Here is a 21274-nt window from a genome sequence, read left to right as displayed (position 1 = left end):
AGAAGTTCTGGTTCTTCTTTTCCTCTGCCCTTCCGATTTCCCATAGATATGTACCTCATCTATCTCATCCAGGCCACCACAGTTGAATATTACGGATGTCCTCTTTTCTATGTGAACTACATGCAACTAAGAAGAGGGCCCAATACAAGAAATGTGTACATTTTATGCATGAAATATACCAGAAGCAAACACTCTAATTTATGTGAAATAAAGACCAAATAAAACCAGAAGAAAACTGAATGTGTGATTTATTATATTTAAGATTGGTCTATAAGGCTTAAATATGTCTGTCATAATTAACAGTAAGTGAATGCAACTTTACAAAATCAGTATTTCAATACAGTACAGGACTAAATGTGGCAACTGTGCATTGAAAAATTGATATTTCCTCAATGCAAATATCAAATGTGCAGCACCGTTTAGAAGCTTCCACTAAAAATGCAAGCTGCAGTAATTATTACAAGCTCTACTCAGAACACAAGACTACCTATATCAAGCATTAGGGGAAAACAGTGGAGTCATTCAGGCGTAATATGTCAGATTTGGTACAGGATTAAAAATACTAACTTTTTTTAATGTCCTGGTTTCAAATTAATAAATACAAAAATAATATAAAAATATACACCAGTTGATAAGACTGCACCACTGAGGATCAGAAGGTTAAATCTCGCTCTCATATGTATGCAGGTATGTCTTTAGTGTCAGAATTTCTGGATAGCTGCGGCTGGTCTTACGGAAGAAATCCAGGCTGGTAAGATGTTCAATGTCCCGCACCCGAGCCGTGTGCATCTTGATAAGCTCTTCTGCCCATTTTGACTCATCCTCTGAGCTCTGCAACGGAAAGGGGGTACAGAGTCAGAATTTTCCAAAGGAGTTTCTCTACACAGTCCATTTGCTCCAAGTCCACAAATGACCTCGACATATACTCCTGCACCCAAAGTCAAGGCGTGTTATTCCTTCCTGGCCTCCCCGCCTCTCTCCCACAGTGCTGCTGGCAATGGGCCACAAATACTGGCCCTTGGCTGTGAACATTTTCAACAGCAATTAGCTGTACCAAATAAACCAGATGTGTAGTGCGAAACTGCATTTGATGCAATATGTTCTCCTAACATACATCAAAATTGGGAAAACCAAAGGCCCTGGAGAATTCAGTGATGCGTTTCTTTCCCCTGCTGTCAAATTGCAATGAGAAGTACAGAGCATGAGGAATTAGGAATGCTCCTCTGCCTCCCAAGGAAAGGAAAGAGCTTGTGCCCAATGCACAAAATGATGCGTGTGCATTTCTAGTCCTTCAGAAGAATGTGCTAGATCAAGGACATTATCTATTAGATGGCAGTGAATTGATATTTGAATGAGTTCGACTCTGAGCAGCTCAGTTGATACACCTGGCACTTTGGGGCCCAAGAGGCCTGAGTTGGAATCGCAACTCTTCCACTTCCTGGCTGTGAGACCTTTTGCTGAAGCTGCTTGACCTCTCTAGGCCTCAGTTTCTTCACTGGTTCATAAGAATAATAATGCTTACTTCAGCTCCCTGGGAAGGGGGAAAAGGAGGAAGGACGAAGGGGGAGAAAAATGAGTAAAGTAAGGAAACAACATCATGGGTTTTCCCATGATGGGAAGGAAGGAAATCTCTTTCTGTCTTAACTACTTGCCAAAAATTGCCTCACTGGCACAAGTTCGAGATGAAAGACATTTAAATATCCCACACTAAACAATTTATTTCACATCTAAGTAGAAACAAAAAGGCAGTGCAGATAAAGCAGTCCTTTACATTTAAAAAATATCTTCTTTCACTTTTGAGGGAACTTGAGAGAAGGAACGAGATCTGAGGACCTTGAGAATATGGAGAAATGTCTACCTTCGTCAGCAGACATGGGGCAGGAGGGCCTTTGCCAACTTTATTCCCAAATGCCCCTGGAATTGCAATGGCTTCCAAAAGTCTTTCTACAAGTCGAAGGGTAGCTGTGCGTCCCAGGGCTGAGAATGTTCAGGCATGTCCTCGCCCAAGTCTTTGACTGCAAGTGGTCTCAATGAACTACCCACCAAAGCCCAAGAACCTGCACTGGGTTTTCTCAGAAAGCTCCAACCCACACGGACCTGGACACGGAGCTCCAGCAGCTTGTGCCAGTGCTAAATATGTACAGGAGGGTGTTGGTTCAGGAAACTGATGCCTAGCCATCCCAGGCAAAATGAAGAAACAGGAAGAAATTGCTTTGCAGGCTGGGGGAAATAAGGATTTTAACCCTCCACGCCCCACCCTCCTAACCCAAGCTAACCAAGATCTCTGAGAGTCATAGGAAAGAACAGGCCTAAATATAACTCTACCCACAACGGTACTGACCAATCCTCAGTGTGACCATATAATTAACGAAGTAGGAGGTCTCCAAATGGGTCGGGACCCCCTCAGAGTAAGCAGAGTAAGCATGAAGTGATATTTTCGGGAGAATTTTCATATTCAACTCATTTATTTGATTTTTCAATGGTCAGTAAGTCTAATGTTTCCTTTGTAAATGTAAGTCATTTGAATGTGTGGACAAGAAGTGAAAAGGTTTTTCCTAATTTAAATAATGGCTAGCCTGGATTATACGAATTTGGGGGAAAATCTGTCTTTTGCTATTTCTTTCCTTGGGAAGTGATTTGCCAATTTCATTTGAGGGGCATTCTCCTCTGGTTCTCACAGGCTAAAATCGGGCCTCCAAGTAGTCAAAATACTGGGCTATGTTACACATGAAGAAAATGCCTTCTGCCTCTTGCTAGCTAGCAATCCACAGAAGTATTTGCTGCAGGAGACTCTAGTACAAAATGCAAAACTAATAAAAGTCAAATAAAAGTTCATGTGCACCAAGAGAGGAAAAGAAAAACTTTACAAATAAATTTAAAAAATAAATAACTTTACACATTAATACAAACGAAAGCACAGTCCAGGAACTTGCTTAGTGTTTTTCTTGCTATGGACATTTATCCTTCACCTGCCCTTTCTCCCTAACTTCCTCCCAAGTGAGTTTGTGAATTCAAGTCCCGGAAGTCTTAAGGTGGACTTTAAGGCAAGGAGGGGTGTCTACGTAGGCAGGGGGTTCTTCAATAAGAGGCATGCTGGCCTTGAACTCTATAAGAAATACCCCTAAGCTCTGTGCAGAGAGGAAGACGTATGAGGACATCAGTGGATTTCATTTGTCAGGTGTAACATCGGGGTGAATAAAGAACTGACTCTGAGCTGAGTTCAGAACAACGTTTTTCAAACTCCTGCATCACCAAATTCCGCTAATGACAGGGAGACGTGAATATACATCCCCCAGGAATTGAGGTGTCTCTTAAATGGCCTACTTTTAGTCTGAAATGTCTTTGTAGTCTCTGCCTTATCTTAAACATGTATGGCAATTTTGAATTTAACTCCATAAAATATGTGTTCACTTTTTTGCAAAAACTTTACCTCCCCACAACAAGATTTTAGTAAAACTGAAGTTCAAAAAAGTACATCATGCTATCCAGAGGCATTACATCCCTCTAGGGTACACCATTACCTAGTCTCGTGGGCTGTGAACAATCAAACTTGAGAAAGTCGAGCCAATAAATTGAGGACAGCTCCTCTCTCACTTGAAGTTCCCTTGCTTCTCCACCTCCCATCCAATTATTTCTAAGATCTTATTTATCCTTCCAGTACAGTATTGCTGCCTTCCACCTTCCTTTAGAAATTTCCAAGACCACACCCAGTTCAAATTCTGTTCCCTCAATCCTGGGAATCTTGCCAAAGGCCTTTGAGGACCATGCTTGATCCCCTCCAATTCAAATTTATCTCCCCAAAACAGAGTCTACAATGTTGCTCTTATGCCTAAACATTTTCCGTGGTTATCTAATGTCTGTGTAATGAAAAAAACTCTTAAGGCCCCAAGCTTCCACTATAGAAATCTGATAAATTTGAAAAAGGATGGGCTTTTGGAATCAGAGGACTTGAATCTAAAGTTCTACTTTTCTACTGACTAACCAGTAACCATGTTACATACTTTTTCTTTATGAGCTACAGGTTTCTCAAGAGTTAATAAAAGGAGAGGGGGACGAGGTCATATATATCTGCCTAATAGGGTAATGAGATGATCAGAAGTAATGAATGAGAGGACCTGCACAGTACTTGGATAGTAACATGGGCTCAACGAATGATAACTCCTACTACTATGGCCGCTATGACTACTACCACGACTACTTTTACTTTAAATCTGATTCCATGTAAACTTTAAAACCTTATCTCCCACTATGATCCTCATTTCCAGTATTCTAGCCAACTTAATTAGCTTTTTCAGCCATATTTCAATTTTTTGTCTGCACCTGTTATTTTGTTTTGGATGGTCACAGCTTCAATCTTCACCTGTAATTGAAGCCATAGCCCCAAAGCTGCCTTGTCCACGAAGCTGAAAATCTCTGTTGAAGCCATTCTTAAGGGTCTTTGCCTTTTAGTGAAGCAATTTCTGTGCTTGTTTCATTTACTTTCCCCCTTGAAGGCTGCCTGGAGTGTGACTATGTTAAACACGCCATCATTTTTCCCAGCGTACCTCACATAATTGCCTCTCACCGCTGCGGCCCCTCCCGTTGCGGAGCACAGGCTCCGGACGCGCAGGCCCAGCAGCCATGGCCCACGGGCCCAGCCGCTCCGCGGCACGTGGGATCTTCCCGGACCGGGGCACGAACCCATTTCCCCTGCATCGGCAGGCGGACTCTCAACCACTGTGCCACCAGGGAAGCCCCTGAGTACTGCTTTTTGACTAAAAATCTTCCTCTGTAGATTTTATCTCCTATTCTATTATATAAACAAAAGCATAGAGACTATTACTTCTAAAATCAACCTTGGAGCACAGGATTTCCATCACATTAAAGAAACCTGGAGTAATTATGTGATTTGTCCCTGAGTGCAGCATTAGTACAGAGCCAGGAGCACAGAGCACGGATCCTGTCTGCCTTCCTGAGGCTTTTTTTGCCATGCCATTCTCCTTTCACGTTGGAATAAGTGAATCAAGAGTCATCTGTGCTATTTAAGAATGGGGTGACCCGTTACATCTGCCCTCATAACTAGTAGCAAATGAAACTCTGATTTGTAAAGTATATATTCCTCTGTGTGTGTCTTTTTAAAAAAGTTTTTATGAATGAAATTTTCAAACATCCACAAAAGTAGAGTGAATGATACAATGAGCTCCTGAGAACTCTTCCCTCATTTCAGTAATTACCAAAATTGTGTTACTTTTCACTTTTTACAAAATATCTATGTCTTTTGCAAAATGGAGAACATGTGGGCACTTCTATCATTTGCCAAAATCAAACACAGAAATAGAACAACATTAAATGCACACACATCCCACACACCCCTATGCTGAAAAATAAAAAGCCATTAGAGCACAAAGTTCCCAAGTGTTATGCAAAGGTTCCTTTGGGTCCTTTCTAAAGACCCAATTTGTATACCCATTTGTGTAGTGCAAATGTTTTATGATAAATATGTCCTAGTTCAAGGGTGGGAATATAAATTAAGACACCGAGATGAATTCTGTCAGCAAATCCTAAAGGACACTGTTCTTGAACTCACATTGCAGCTTTCATCATTGTCTGGTCTGTGAGGAAGGACGAATGAGGAGACAGAGAGGGGGCCATCACACTTGTCGGCGGGCTGGGTGAAATCCAGGCAGCTGGTGATGATGCTGTAGTAGTGAGTTGGAACAGGAATAGAACTGCCTTCCACGTACCTGAAACAGGAAGGCAAAATCAAGCTATAGCTGAGGTAGTAGCTTTCTTTTTCAAATGGTGGCCAGTGAATATTGCCCAAGTCACTAAAATTGAATTTCACTCAGTGGAGTCATTTTTCACTTACAGGTGTTAACCCACTTCTATATCTTTGAATATCATGTTTTCAGTGCCCGGAATCTCCTCTTTCTCTCAACCTGGTAGACTGGAAAAGATACTCCAGACAAAGAAAACAGCTTGAACCAATTCTCAGAGGTGGGACATAATGCATACATCAATGGAGTAGAAATGTAAGTCTGGAAGAGTCAATAAAAGCCAAAGTAGGGGGGGCTCTGAGTGCCAAAGTTGTAGAGTTTGGGCACTATTTTTCAGGCAGTAATGCTCCACTGAAGGTTTCTGTGCTAGGAAGTGCCATTATGAGATCCATGTTTCAGGAAAATAACTTTCATAGACTTGTATAAAATGGACCAGAGGCAGAAAACACAGGAGCTAGGAGAGTGATAGACCTTCCAGCCACAGTGAGATCCTGAACTTGGTACAGTTGGTACAGAGAATTCATTTACTAAAGAAAATTCTAAGAACTGAGTGCTACTGATGAGTTACAAAAGTATTAAAAAATATTTTGAGTAGAGCATAGTATAGAAATTCATAATTCCTTACCTGGTTTTCTATTATCTTAATTTTAATCATTTCAAAATATTGAAATTATGATTGAACTAACAGTATAATCTGGGCTGAAAACTATGACAATAATCAGCAATAAAATAAATGTACAAGTAGGATAAAATTTCTCTTATGGATGACTGGAAAGGGGGTAGGATAACACCTATTTTATTAGTTATATATATGAAAAAAATTAGCATTTTATGTCTGTCTGTCACTCACAATGAAACCCTCTCATATGCTGTGTTGCTCTCTAATTGTTTCATGCATGTATAAAACTAAATGAAGAGGGCTTCCCTGGTGGCGCAGTGGTTAAGAATCTGCCTGCCAATGCAGGGGACACAGGTTGGAGCCCTGGTCCGGGAAGATCCCACGTGCCACAGAGCAACTAAGCCCGTGTACCACAACTACTGAGCCTGCGCTCTAGAGCCCACAAGCCACAACAACTGAGCCCGTGTGCCACAACTACTGAGCCCGCATGCCTAGAGCCCGTGCTCCGCAACAAGAGAAGCCACCACAATGAGAAGCCCTCACACCGAAATGAAGGGTAGCTCCCGCTTACCACAACTAGCGAAAGCCTGCATGCAGCAACAAAGAGCCAATGCAGCCAAAAATAAAATTTTAAAAATTTGTTAAAAGAGTTCTTCAAATATTAGGTATATCAGCTCCTTAAAAAAAAATTAAATGATGACCTATTATGAATTTGTTGTATTTATATCTTCTTACTTTCTCCACCACACTGTAAGTTCCTTATGAACAGAGTATGCCTCATCCTTTTATATCCCTAATAGCACCACAGAGAGGGATAGAAATTAGGTTTGACCAAAGTTTATATGTAATTTCCTATTGAAATGTACTGACTCAGAAAACCTAAGGAATTCTAAAAGTCCCCCCCAAATAGTGAACACAAGTGAAAATTATCATCTTCCCACTAAAGACGTGTTGAAGAATAAAGTTTAAAAAATTTCTAATCTTTTGATACATTTTCTTTCATGAAAATGAAAAGTGCATTTATTTACCACAAATCCTAATTCCTTTCCAACCACCAATGCCTCGTTTAATCACAGGTCCAAAAGAACTGAAGAAATCACAAGGAGATTCGAAGAGCAACAGGTTTAAGAGGTATCAGCTCTTCTCTAGTACGTGAATATTTGAAAAATATTCTTGAGTGAGATCTTGGAATTTAAAAGCGCATGTTGCGTGGAAATGAAAAGCTTACTGTTTGATTTTGTCTTGTGTGTCATGTAAGCCATCGTAGTCATAGTCAAAAATTGGTCCACTTATCACATTAACTCCATTTCTTTCTGAAGCATATTTCTTCACCAGAACCCTTTGGAAATAATTCCAGACTCCTGTACAAAAACAAAATCAGTTCTCCGTAAACAAAACTCCTTGCTTTGGCCAAATTCTCTCTTGGATGCATTAAACAAGCCAAATGTCACAAGCCAAGAGACAGTAGATCTGTTGTGATTCTTAAGAGCAATCCATCCTAAAGCATTAGCTGTGGGTGTGTCATTTATGAACCGGCCAAGAGAAAGATACGGAGACAATGGCCGAGGAGTTTAACGTAGCCCAACCAGTCAGGGAAGGACTTACAGGTGAAGTGGTTACTAGGCTGAGATCTGAACGACAAGTGGGTGTTTCTGAGGCAAAGAGGTGGAGACAACATTCCAGGCAGAGAGAATAGTATGTGCAACAGGGGAAATATGGTGTTTGTGGGAAATTGAAAAAAGGCTTTAATCTACCTTCTCTTCTTTCACATGTCGTAGATGGGCTAATTCTCAAGTTTATGTCTCTAGCCCTAACCTTTCCAGGCAACTCCAGACATGTTATCCAACCAGCCATCTCATGGTGCATTTGAATACCTAATAATCATATCTAACAAAAAATTATCCAAACAGAATTCTTGATTTTTCTTCCACTCCTGATCCAACTCTTGGCTTCTCCATCATAGCCAGTGGCACTCGCACTCACCCCGATGTTCAGGTCAAAATCTTATGATTCATCCCTGACTTCTCTCCTTACTTCATATGCATGTGAACAAGTCCTGTTAGTGCTACCTCCAAAATACATCCCAGTCTTCCAAATCTGCCCACTCCTCACAATTTTCACTGCATCCACCCTGGTCTAAGTCACTATCCTCTTTACAATGAACTATCACAAAAGATTACTTGGCACCTTGGGAGAAACTCTTCCTTCCCTGTAGCCCATCCTCTTTGGAGTAGCCAGATGGATCCTTTTACACTATAAATCAGATTGTATCACATTTCCGCAACACCCATCTCTAACACTCCAGGTGATTTCTCACTGTAATTAGAATAAAATCCCAACTTTCCACCATGGCCCTTGCCTCCCTCCATGACTTTTCCTCCTATTCCTTTCCCCCTCAGGTACATGCCTTTCTTCCCGTCCCCCTACTCACTAAACATGTTTCAGAGTAAGATTTTGCATATGCTTTTCCCTTCATCTGGAAAACACGTCCCCTGACTAGGCATATGCCTAGTTTCTCCTCCGCTATTCATTTCTCACTTTCATGGTCATCCTCTAGAGAGGATTTCCTTGGCCGCGCTAGCTCCAATTTACACGATAGTCAATCGGGAAGGAGAGGGGCAGAATGGAAAAGGGAAGAGGCAAAAGAAGGGAATAACAGAAGAGGACAGGAAAGGCAAACCAAAGATGTTGGCTCTAACATGTTAGATTCAACTTACCATGCTCTATTCTACATCGGGGTTTTGAGGTTCAGGCTGTTATCATTTCTTACCTCCCCTTATTAAAAAATGCTTGGGCATTTTTCCCATGGTGCTTCAACTGCTGATCCTCTATTCTAAATGAGAACGACAGAGCAGCCCACCAGAGCCAAAATACCATGGATAATTATTTGCAATAAAGAAACGAGGACAGTGGGAAAGAAGTTCAAATGTTAACTTAAGCGTAAAAATTGGAGAGCCATAGAGGGAAAGAAAGAACAATGAGAACAGTCAAAAGGCCAAACCCGCAGAAATGTGGCATATGTGAAACAACCACTCCCCTAGTGAAGGAGGACAGCGGGCCCTCTGTGAAAGGCCTTTGGCCACACCAGCCTCAGGGTGGTACCGTGTGCTTCCTTTATTGCCGCTTGGTCAAAAAGGCATCAGTAAAGGATAAAGAAATCCAGGAGACCCTGATTTGTGGAAATTCAATGAAGCTGCATGCCATGTAATATTAGGACAAAGGGATCTACGGGGGTTTGTGAAACATTTCTCAGCTGGGGCTGAGAACAAACCAGGAAACCTCCTTTTAAAAGCATACTTTAACTTTTCACTCATATGCAAGAGATTCTACCTTTGAATAAGCCTTTATTTACTAACTTAGGACATCAAATAAACATTTGTTTTTTTTCTCTAAACCGTGTTGGCCATTTCACCAATGTCAAGTTGAGAAGGCTCGGCCCTGTAGATGACATTCCACCATCTCGTGTCCTATTTTGAGACTTTATTTCAGCCCTGAGAGTCATGCAACACAGCCCAAAACTCCTTTAGAAAGTGGAGTTATGTAGAAGTGTTTCCTTTTCCTTCCTTTCCTATAAGCATATATGTCTGCTCACTGTAAATAAACTACAGGGAGGTCAAAGCTACTCTATAATGCTTTCTCTGTCTTTGAATACATGGATGGTTGGATGGATGGAGGGATGCATGGATAGATGGAATATGGATGGATAGGCAAATGAATGAATTCTTTGCTAGCAGAAATAGAAAATGGATTGTTTTTGTCATTGGACAGTTAAGTTACAAATCCATATAAGCCATAGAAGTCATGCAGTCAAATCTCATAATTTTATAAATGACAGGCTAAATGGCATTTCTATGGTCACATAGCCAGTGTTCACACTCCAGAGACCAGAACTCAGTTTTGGGGCTGGGGCTTACTGTGCCTATACCATTCATTTCATCACTATCATCCACAAATATTTATGTCATATATAAAGAAATTATGAGTGTATATAATTTGCACAGCCCTAAAACCTACTGAACTTAATTCTCTGGTGATTCAGAAGACCCTTTAAGCTCTTGCTGGGTTTCAGGGTCAATATTCAGAATACATCACCATCCCACTAAAGGAGGAAGGCATTAGTGGCTCTTACTGTAACATTCAATAAATAAATACAGATGCTGTTAAATGTCAGGCCGCCTCCAAAGTACAGAGAAGACTCTTTTAAACCACTGAGCATTGAAATAGAGAGAACACTGGATTAGAAGGAAAGCACAAACTTGGTTTAGCTCAGCTTCTGCCATTCATGGGTCACTTCTCGTGACTTCAATTTCTTAATTACAAACAAGGGATAAAAAAAACCTGCCAAGCTCCCTCACAGATTCATATATTGGCTTAGCAGTAGAGAATTTACATTAAAGTTCTTCAAAAATTATAAAGGCTAAACACATGAAAGGTATTATTATTATTAAAATGAATAGAGAGGTAGGAAAGGTAAGTGGTAAATTTAGAAACATTGCTTTCCACAAATAATAGTCTACTAGGTAAATATTAGACTTACGTTTGAAAGCAGGATACATTGGAACCATATTGGTTACAAGGAATGCATCATATTTAGCTTCTGGCAAAGAGCTCAGATCTAAACATTGGGAAAACAAATAGTGCCCATTACATAATAAAATCGACATCAATAAAAAAAATGAATCTTCTAAAATGGTCCAAACAGCATGAAATGCATGGATCTACTCTTTTATTCCTACTTATCCCATTCTTTATATACCATTTCCTACTTCCCTTCCCACTCAATCTCTTTTCTTCACTCAATAGTTCTCCTTAAAAAAATTTTTATGATTCTTTTTCTTCCTACTTAGTCTTGGGTCTACTAAGTATTTTATAAAAGAATTGTTTGATTATACTGGCATAATTTGGACTTTTAAAAAAATGTCATCAAGGTAATGAGAGAGAATTAAAGGGCTTCATGTATTCTTCAGAGATCACCTCTATAGTATTATTTAAAAGATTTATGTCAATAATTTCCTATTTCACTTTCAGATGCTCATTTAGTGACGTCAGGTGACACACAGAATATTCCCTTGCCTTTTAGAATTCCCCGGGAATAGGATTTGTGAAAGCTGGTCTCTTTTCTGGCTGCTTTTGGAAGGCTCCCAGAGAAGTTCATCTCCTCAATCTCTTGAGCGCCCCTCTGGTTTTTAGGTTTTTTAGAAAACCTAAAAACCACTGAAATCCTAAATACCAAGTTGCACCCGCCAGACTCCACAAAATAACATCCCTCTAGAATGGTCAGATCCTGCTATCTGTAACTTACAAGGAGGAAAGAGGAATCCATAGGACATCTGTTTATCATTTTTGTAGGCCAAACAGCTCTGACTGAAACTCGGAGAAACACGGACATCAGGCCGGACGCAATTGGTCAGGTGTTCAGGGATGCCAGAGACCTCAGCCTGTATGGTAGTCACAGGTAGTCAGCAATGCCATGGCAGAGACAACACCAAACCAACAGGGAAATACTGAAGCCAGATTGTTTGGTTCCAAACAGCCAGAATCAAAGCCCCATTAGCTTTTACTACAGCTCATATTCTGATATTGACTCTTTTTTTTTTTTAAGGACCTCAGTTTTAAATGCACTAAGCTAGTAATTTTTTAACTCTTATGTTTTTAGTAGCAGGACTCTCTTATCAGTCTTAGGTAAAACAATAATACGCAAGGCAGAAATCTCACTGTTGATACAACGAATGAGATTACACATAAGACAGCTTAAAAAATAATATTCTGAGAAATAATATAGACATATCTCCTAATTTTAAAAAAAGACTATATATGTATTGTATGTGCCTGAGTACAAATTAATAAGAAGCTGTGTCTGGGGCAGTAGAATAGTCATTTGTATTCAGAGTTTAAAAACATAGTTCAACTGCCAAATGAATTTTTCTAATTCCTGACATAAACTTTCTTACCTCATCTTCACCAAAACTGAAACCCCAACATAAAACCTTCATTAAAAAAGAACAGGATGTTGATAGTGGGGCAGGCTATACATGTGTGGAGCCGTGGGTATATGGGAAATTTCTGTCCCTCCCATTCAGTTTTGCTCTGAACCTAAAACTGCTCTAAAAAATAAAGTCTATTAAAACAAATGTCCAGATACTGGTGGCTTCTGTAACTAGTGGACCATGTCAAGCAGAGTAAAAAAAACTAAAAGAATGAGTATGCTATGCTATTTCACCTATTACCATGAGGTTTTTAGAACACTGCAGAAAGTCTAATTCAAAATATTTTACAACAGATCCAATATAGGATTTCTTTCATCAGGAAAAATTAAAATCTTGTCTAAGACAATTCTGTTCAGCAAACAATCATTATATTAAGGCAAGGAGTGTAATGACATGAAGAACATGAAACCCAGCTTTCTCAATGACCTGTTTGGAAACAGTGTACGATGTCCAGAGTGGCATTAGGAATATTTCACTATAACTGCTTTCAAAGTCAGTGTGATACAAGATATCATATCTAGTCCGATAAAGCACTGCAGGCCGTCCATAGAGGAGGTGTCTCTCTAGGAAAGAAAAACATAAACTGTCTTAAACACATATTAAACGGCACATCAAGTGTTAAAGAAATGTTGGAAGAGAGTCAAATTGTCCACAATTTGCTTTGCTTACTTATTAATAATGTAGCTCCTTCTTCTTAATTTAATCAGGTTAGTTTTCCTAACACTTCTGTGGTTTATTTGATCACCTAAGCGTGGGTCAAGGCTTACAGTTATCAAAACTGTAATGTAAATACCATATTTATTTTAATGGCTTTTTTCAGTTATAAAGAATCTTCATCTGTATGGGAAAGACAATTATTTATTAAATTTTGAAATGATTCAGCTGAATGGGAAGTCAAGACAATTAGATTTTTATAGAATTAATTCATTTGACCCTGGAAAGGCTCATCAAATTAACCAATGATTTAATTAAGAGGAAGGTACTCTTTGATCATTATTTGTAAACTGCAACTCAAATATGCATTATTTCAGCATAAAAAGTGAGTACTAATGAGCATTTAAAGTAAGTAGCTTTGTGACATGGAGGAAAACTCTTTAGGTAAGAACTTAAAGGAACATGTATAGATAAAATAAGTGGCATTCAAGGGGGTCCTTTAAATACAAAAGGGAGGTCATCGGTTACCAAAGAACTCAGTTAAGACCCCAGAATGTAGATTCAGACCCCTAAGAGGAAGCTCTCCTCTTAGGAAAAAATAAAGGTTTGAAACTTTATTCTTCTAAGAAGAAGACATGGGAGATTAATGTGCAAACCTCATTCTACACCCACAATAAATGCCTCAAGCTTGATCTGCCCATTTTAGACAGGCTAAAGTCAGAACTGCCATAGATTCATAGAAATTGGGGTCCTGCAGACCAAAATATTTAGAGACTGAGGCTTTAGCATTCACGATCCCCTAAGTGATAATCAAAAAAAAATTTTTCTTTACTATTATTTCTATTAGAAAAAAGTCAGTTCTGGCACTTATTAAATTACGTATACATGTTGCTTTAATTAAAGTATTACCATTCTACACAAGTAACAGAGAAAACCCTTTGTAGATTACTTTGCAAGACCCTCCCAAGTAGAACTGCTGATTTGAGGCAAAAGAGCCCACACTGTTAACAGCACAAGCCTGAGCTGGGTAGTTGGGCTTTGTCAGCATTGCAGTAAATGCAGAAGTCTTGGTAAAGCTGCCAAATTTGGGGACCCACCCCTAAGAATTAGAACATAATATGCTAATATCATATAAATGAAATATAATGAACAAATAAAAAGCCAGCAAATCATAACAGTAGTACTTGGGGGCAGTTTGCCAGGTCAGACTTTCCTTCAAAACTCAAACCAAACCTTTTCTAGGTTCAAAATTTCCATTAACGTTTTCCTTGATTTCATTTTTGCTGCCTCTGAATTTCCTGGTTTCAGCTGGAAGCAGAAGTACCAAGATTCTTTGAGAAGCTATTCTCTTTTTATCATTCAAGTTTTAATGCTTACCCAACACATTCCTCCAAGCTCAAATGCAAACCTGGCATATTATCCAATCTATCCCATTAAGAGGACAACAAAACAGCAGCCATATTCCTCTATGCAACACCCCTCTTTAGAGCAGCCATCAATCAACACTCTTAAGACAATCTATAGACTCCACCAACTCTGGTTCCTCCTTATTTCTCACCATTCCTCAACACAGCACTCCATTCCATGAAGGCTGATTGATTTGTAATACTGCTCATAATCATTGTCAACAACTCTATGCTATTATATATATGACTCCTTTTCTCTCTACTGGGAATAACTTCTCCACCAGTCCTGTCACTTATCTCCCTCCAAATTTTTCATTAATGTATTCCCCCCTCATCAAACATATACTGAGTACCTTCTTTGTGTCAGGCCTTGGGCTATGGAATAGAGATACTTGGTAAAGACAATTAAGATAGAGCTTTTGGGCTTCCCAGGTGGCTCAGTGGTTGAGAGTCCGCCTGCCGATGTAGGGGACATGGGTTCGTGCCCTGGTCTGGGAAGATCCCACATGCCGCAGAGTGGCTGGGCCCGTGAGCCATGGCCACTGAGCCTGTGCGTCCGGAGCCTGTACTCCGCAATGGGAGAGGCCACAACAGTGAGAGGCCCGCGTACCGCAAAAAAAAAAAAAAAAAAAAAAAAAAAAAAGATAGAGCTTTTACCCTCAAGAAGCTCACAGTTCAATGAGAGAGACAAACATGGCATAAACAACTAAAATGCAATATGCTGCTCACTATATCAGAGATATCTACATAGTGGAACAGGAAAACAGAGCATGAGGCATGCCGCAGATGGGGATGAGGTGGCATCAGTACGGACCTTACAGAACTTATGAAGCTAAGCCAGAGTGACCCCACATCCCATTTATGCCTGTTTCCCTGGCATAATTGTCCTTCTCACCTCCAAAAGGGGATGACAAATAATATGGTCACATAGCTCAGCTCCCATGAAAGAGACATGGGGAGGGGAGGGAGAAAAGGACAAGAGGGTAAGAGACATCTTAAGAGTCACTTTCTCCTGAAAGATTTCTCCAGTTAAGCTTCTCCATCTCTACTCATGCTTCTGCTCTGCATGTAGAAACTCAATTTTCTTTTGAAATGCAGGTGTCATAGGTCCCAAGATATGCACAACTGCAGTTTTTGGCACACAGTTGGAGCCAAAATATATCATTATCTGACTAACTTTTTCTCAATTGTTAACTGAGCATGTATGACATGAAGAAAAAAAAAATGTAGTGGCTTTGTCAGTCTCCTAATATCCAACCAAGCTCCCCAACTGACCCAAAGAATCTACTTGGGTCTTCCTGTTGCATAATAGTTTCATCTAAGAAAGAGGTGAAATCACCTTTGCAGTAAGAAGCACTTTAAGGTCCAGAAACAAAATTTAGATTTCCCTTTTTCAGTTTATCAGGCTACCAAACAATCCCAGGTTCTTGGTCACAGCTTGCTACTCCCTATGACATCTTAGACAAGTCACCCATTGCATTTCTCTTTAGCAAAAAGTCCCTTGTTGAGCCACAAGAGTGTACTTGAAGCTCACTCTCTGGACACATAAGTGCTTCATCTAGAGACCAGCCACCCTGGAGATGAGCCTGCAAGCTTCTGCTTTTGAAATATTTTCCTCGTGATTTCTTGATACGGATCTAGTATAGCTTGTGTCTTCCCAGGCTGGGCTCCTACTCCGTGAAATTCCAGACAGAGCCTCCCTTCCACACCCCAGTTCCCTGTTTACAATAGTGGCTGTCATTTGTGGTACATGCCACGGTTCTCCCCCAGATACCACGTTGGCAAAAGGCAAATCTTTTTAAGTGGTGTGGACTTCCCCAGCGCTCATTCGTTTTGTCTTCCAAAATTTGGTCATCCAGACTTGAGTGTGTGTTTCTTTTCCCTCTTCAGCTTCCTGATTCATATTCCCACAGATTAGCTGGCTGACTTGAGAGCCACATGAAAATCTCTCCTCTTTTTTGTTTTTGTTTTAAACATCTACTCCCACAATAATATGCTCTTACATTTTACCACAAAATCTCTACCCAAGGTCTTTCCTTTTCCTACGTCCTTTGTCCTCCTTTGCCTTAGAAGTGTCTACTAGCATTTACTGCATGTCAGCCTCCTCTGGGATTAGATTTGATGCCTCTGGTAGGGTCCTGTTCTTTCTTACCTCAACCCTTAAAACACTGCGCTGGGGCTTCCCTGGTGGCGCAGTGGTTGAGAGTCCGCCTGCCCATGCAGGGGACGCGGGTTCGTGCCCCGGTCCGGGAGGATCCCACATGCCGCGGAGTGGCTGGGCCTGTGAGCCATGGCCGCTGAGCCTGCGCGTCCGGAGCCTGTGCTCCGCAACTAATCCCAGTGGGAGGTGATTATTCACCTTCTTTATCCTCAAGAGGTCCTTCAGAACAAAACTGAAGGTTATGCATTTCTGTACAAAATCTAAAATGGGTTTTCTTCTACCCAAAAGAAAAAGATGTTGGTTTTGTTTTAAAGGCTACCCTTAAACCAAACTTGAAAACAGTATATCTACAAGCTCTCATTTGGAGGCTATAAACAAAAGGTAAAGAGGATCTTAAAAGTCAGGCTGTAAAGTTTGATTTTATTTTGTGTAATGAGGATTTTCCCAAGGAGTTTCTGCATTCTAGGACCACAGCTACTAAGTAAGTGACTTTAAGAGAATCCAAGGGAAACCCTAAGGAACAATCAAAGATAATACGAGAAGACTGGGTGACTTGGGCAGATCTGTGAGTGTTATCACTATCAGACAAGAAATATTTACTGAATTGATGAATCACTGCAACAAGCATACTAACATGCATACTTAATTTTAAAAATAAAGACTAAGATTTTTTAGAAACCATAACTTTCAGGTGGCAATGGTGTCAAGAAACAGCACTCTCGGGGCTTCCCTTGTGGCGCAGTGGTTGAGAGTCCGTCTGCCGATGCAGAGGACACGGGTTCGTGCCCTGGTCCGGGAAGATCCCACATGCCGCGGAGCGGCTGGGCCCGTGAGCCATGGCCGCTGAGCCTGCGCCGTCCGGAGCCTGTGCTCCGCAACAGGAGAGGCCACAACAGTGAGAGGCCCGCGTACCGGGAAAAAAACAAAAACAAAAACACTACACTGTAATTCATCAACTGGCTAAATCTCACAATAAAATAATAACTTAATGAGGACACAGATTTTATCTATTTTGTTTACCATTGTATCTCTACCTCCAACAATGCCAAATATCTATGTGGATAAATAAATGATTGTTTTATTTTATTTTATTTTGCGGTATGCGGGCCTCTCACTGTTGTGGCCTCTCCCGTTGCGGAGCACAGGCTCCGGACGCGCAGGCTCAGCGGCCACAGTTCACGGGCCCAGCCGTTCCGCGGCATGTGGGATCTTCCCGGACCGGGGCACGAACCCGTGTCCCCTGCATCGGCAGGCGGACTCTCAACCACTGAGCCACCAGGGAAGCCCTGATTGTTTTATTTTTTTAAAAAATACTGTTCTTTATGACTTTCAAGAACTGGCTTTCTATGTATAACCTGCCTAATATTCCCTCTCTAGCTATTCAGGACTGCTTTAAAGTTAACAAGAATTACTAGTGTTGAAGTCATTTTTCTAACCAAACTAATTTCTCATGGCGTGTGATAAGGAGCCAAACACATAGGTGTTAAGATGATGTTTAATTCCTTTTCTCACAAAGATGATAGTGAATGCCAACCTGACTAAGAAAATACAAAACATGGTTTAGCAATGCTAGTAGAGAAAAGACTAAAGTGAAAATAAATAGTGCAATTATTCTTACAGTAAAAATTATACCTGGCTCTAGTGCCAGAATTGCTTGCTGTGAGAAATTTAAATGTTTCCATTTCATTCATTCATTTATCCACTGATTCATGGATTACAAAATGAAAATTCAATAAGTTTGCCAAGACATTACATACATGTGATCCAGAAAAGCAGCCATGCAATTAAGATCCGGAATTCACTACAAATGTAGAAATATTTAAAGCTTTAGCAAGCAGTTTAGATCACAATTTTTGAAGCTCATATTTGTTCTTCCTCTTCATTTTAGTAAAGGACTTGATTCTGTAAGTTTAGTATTCATAATAAAATATAGCCTAAGATTAATTTAATATACCACTGTTTTGTTACCTCAAATTTACCCTGGGTTGTTTCACTGTTGGAATGCATAGCTTTTACATGTGTGTTTGGTACAGATGTATGAGTGGTTTTTTGTCATATGACATTAAAACAGTTACATATGAATGGTACAAATGGAATGGGCAGGGCCTGTGGTTTATTCTGAAAAAATCAGCTACCTATAGGTGTATTTTTTTAAAAAACTAGGCAGGAAAATAATACAACTTTACATTTGTATAGAACTTTAGGTCTACAAAATGGTTTAAAAGCCTCAATATATATTAGAGATAGCCAGAAAGGGGAAGTGATTGCTCTGAGCATAACACATACAGCATAACACATACACATACACACAGAATTCACGAGGTTCTACTCCAGCAGAGCAGACATTGACTATTTCCAGTGGGGGACTAGACTTATGACCCAGGATACACCATAAAGGCCTGAAAGAACTCAGACCAAGAAAATGTCACTTTGCAGCTGAAGAAATGACTGAGACAAGACCCTTAAGGAGACAGACACAAAGAGACAGAGACAGAGAGAAAGAGACAGGAGAGAGAACACCAAGGCTTACACATTTCCTAGAATCTAAACGATTGCACATAATAAGGCAATGATATATAATTATTTGAATTTCATGTAATAGTTTTAAAGTCTATCTTGTATCACTCCAGTTATTGGCAATTGCAAATAGCCATTATTAGGCACACATGCAAAACAATGCTGTATAAACTTAACCTTACCAAAAGTCTATTGAATATTAAACTGTTAATTATAATAAAAATAAATAAAGTCTCTCTTGTATCATTAGAGACTATCCCATTAGGCCATGAGCAGACCAATAAGGTGTGCTACCAAGATCCTCCCCTAACATTTTATGTCATCATTGTGAAGTCACATGCTGAAAACTATTGGTGGCACATCTGACAGAACCAGACGTCTCAGAGAAATCAGCTCCCAGCCCAGGGTAGGCGCTCAACAAAAACACGTGAGGGTCCATTTCCATGAAAGTATTTAAACTTTAAGCCTCGGTGACATAAAATCATCTAGAGATAAGACACATATTCACCTCTGAGCAGAGCAATGGTACGGTGAGCTCAATAACTATGGCTCTTTCCAGCCCTGACAGTCAGTGATTCACCTAGAAGATGCATCTTATTTCCAAGCTCAGAAGTTTGAGGCCACTGTTTATGCTGACTTGTGGGACTGGTTTTGTCCTCTGAGCACACTGCCACGAAAAAACTAAATGAAAGATTTTTTTCCCAGATGGAAATGTTTTAGGACCGTGAATAGTCAGAGCTTGAATCAGCAAAAACATTAGAGTCCATTCAAAGTTATCATAATTAACTATTTCATTAGTGACTTTTAGAAGAGAAACATCTCAGTAATACTTCTCTGCTTTGGTGAGTGAATATTTGAAAAACTCAGATCATGAGACTCCATACCCCTCGATCCTGGCAGCATTGTAATTTTTCCAATTCTAATGACACTGCAGTCCACTAGAGGTTTGACGTCAAACATCTCAAATCACTTCTAGATTTGTGAAGGATTTGTGTACCTTCCATCAGCTAAGTCCTAGCTCAAAAGCCGTGTTCATCCAATTACATGCCAAAGAGTCTGTGTGTTCTATCATCAAAGAGAGAAGTGGGAGGGTGGTGATGCAGAAAGAGAAGAAGAAAAAACATGAAGATCTTTATAAAGAGGGGAAATAAGTCAAGTAAATAAAATATTCTGCTGGTTTCCTCGACCTTTACTTAATCAGATTGGAAATGGCACGTATGATAAATAGAACCATATGTAAGCTAATAACTCAAGTAATGCTCTCAAGAGAATTTGACTACGTGCATCTTTACTGCATGACTTGGGCTGCTGTGCTTGATTTCTGTCTTCTTTTTAATACACTTTTGGTCATTCCCTTGCTGTACAAGATGCTATCCCACCTGCTGTAGTAACCTGTGTAGGAGCCTTTCCGTCCTCTTCTAATCTCTTCTAATTTTCCTGGGATTTCAAAACCAGAAGGAAGAGCTTATGTGGTAGATTGCATTATTGTTCCTAATTATTTACTGCTCTTTTGTAAATGATTATATACTTCTACCCATTGCCAAGTGACTTGTAGGACAGTGTCCTTGTGGAAAGAATGTACTTCCCTACTCCACTGGTTTCATGTGCCCTACTTTCACCAATGAACTGGGAATGGAAGTGACAGATGCCTCATCAAAGCAGAAGTGTTGAGACCCATTGCCTGGTTCTGCCATTCCTCTTTTCCCTCTGCCACGAGAAGGGCATGTCCCAGCTAGGGGCTGCTCCTTCAGCCTAGATTCCAGAATAAAAAGTACACATGGGGCAGAGCCACACTTGGCCTATAGTCAGCATCCTGCAATATGAACAAGAAATGCACAGCCCACTGAGATTCTCTTTTTTCATCACAAGCTTGCAAAAGTTGACTAATACAGGAGGGTTATTATTGTACATAAAATAAGAGGAGAATGAGTTAGGGCTCAAGATAATCCTTCTTTGAAGAGAGATTTCTGATTTGGTTCCTTCTGTGCATCCCTTCCCGTAACATACACACTGACTCTGCAGGTCGGTAAGCTTCAGTAGAGGTACTAGCTGTTACCATTTATAATTGTGACTTTCATTCCCTTCATTGAAGTCCCCATAAGCACCTTAACTTATGACCCATCAGATGCACAATGGTATATTTAATCCCTCTACTTTTCAGAGGGCTTAAAAGC

General features: G+C 40.2%; 1 protein-coding gene across 4 annotated transcripts in view; it reads right to left on the bottom strand.

The window, feature by feature from the left end:
* Positions 1-221: 221 nt before the first annotated feature.
* Positions 222-21274, bottom strand: part of ENPP2 (ectonucleotide pyrophosphatase/phosphodiesterase 2) — a 77507-nt gene continuing 56454 nt past the window's right edge. For 2 of the 4 annotated variants that reach the window (XM_007451670.1, XM_007451668.1), the window contains 7 exons: positions 14250-14324; positions 12789-12925; positions 11678-11813; positions 10913-10990; positions 7604-7736; positions 5567-5723; positions 232-831 (listed from right to left, as the gene is read on the bottom strand). In XM_007451670.1, coding sequence (XP_007451732.1) covers positions 661-831; positions 5567-5723; positions 7604-7736; positions 10913-10990; positions 11678-11813; positions 12789-12925; positions 14250-14324 — 887 coding nt within the window. In that variant the 3' untranslated portion in view covers positions 232-660. Of the gene's footprint in view, positions 832-5566; positions 5724-7603; positions 7737-10912; positions 10991-11677; positions 11814-12788; positions 12926-14249; positions 14325-21274 lie in introns of all 4 variants that reach the window. The other 2 variants (XM_007451669.1, XM_007451671.1) reach the window with 2 other exon arrangements.

The sequence above is a fragment of the Lipotes vexillifer genome, unplaced genomic scaffold (assembly GCF_000442215.2).
Source record: "Lipotes vexillifer unplaced genomic scaffold, Lipotes_vexillifer_v1.1 scaffold440, whole genome shotgun sequence".
In the NCBI taxonomy this organism is placed as follows: domain Eukaryota; kingdom Metazoa; phylum Chordata; class Mammalia; order Artiodactyla; family Lipotidae; genus Lipotes; species Lipotes vexillifer.
Note: the sequence above shows the minus strand (reverse complement) of the source record. Positions and strands in the feature narration are given on the sequence as shown.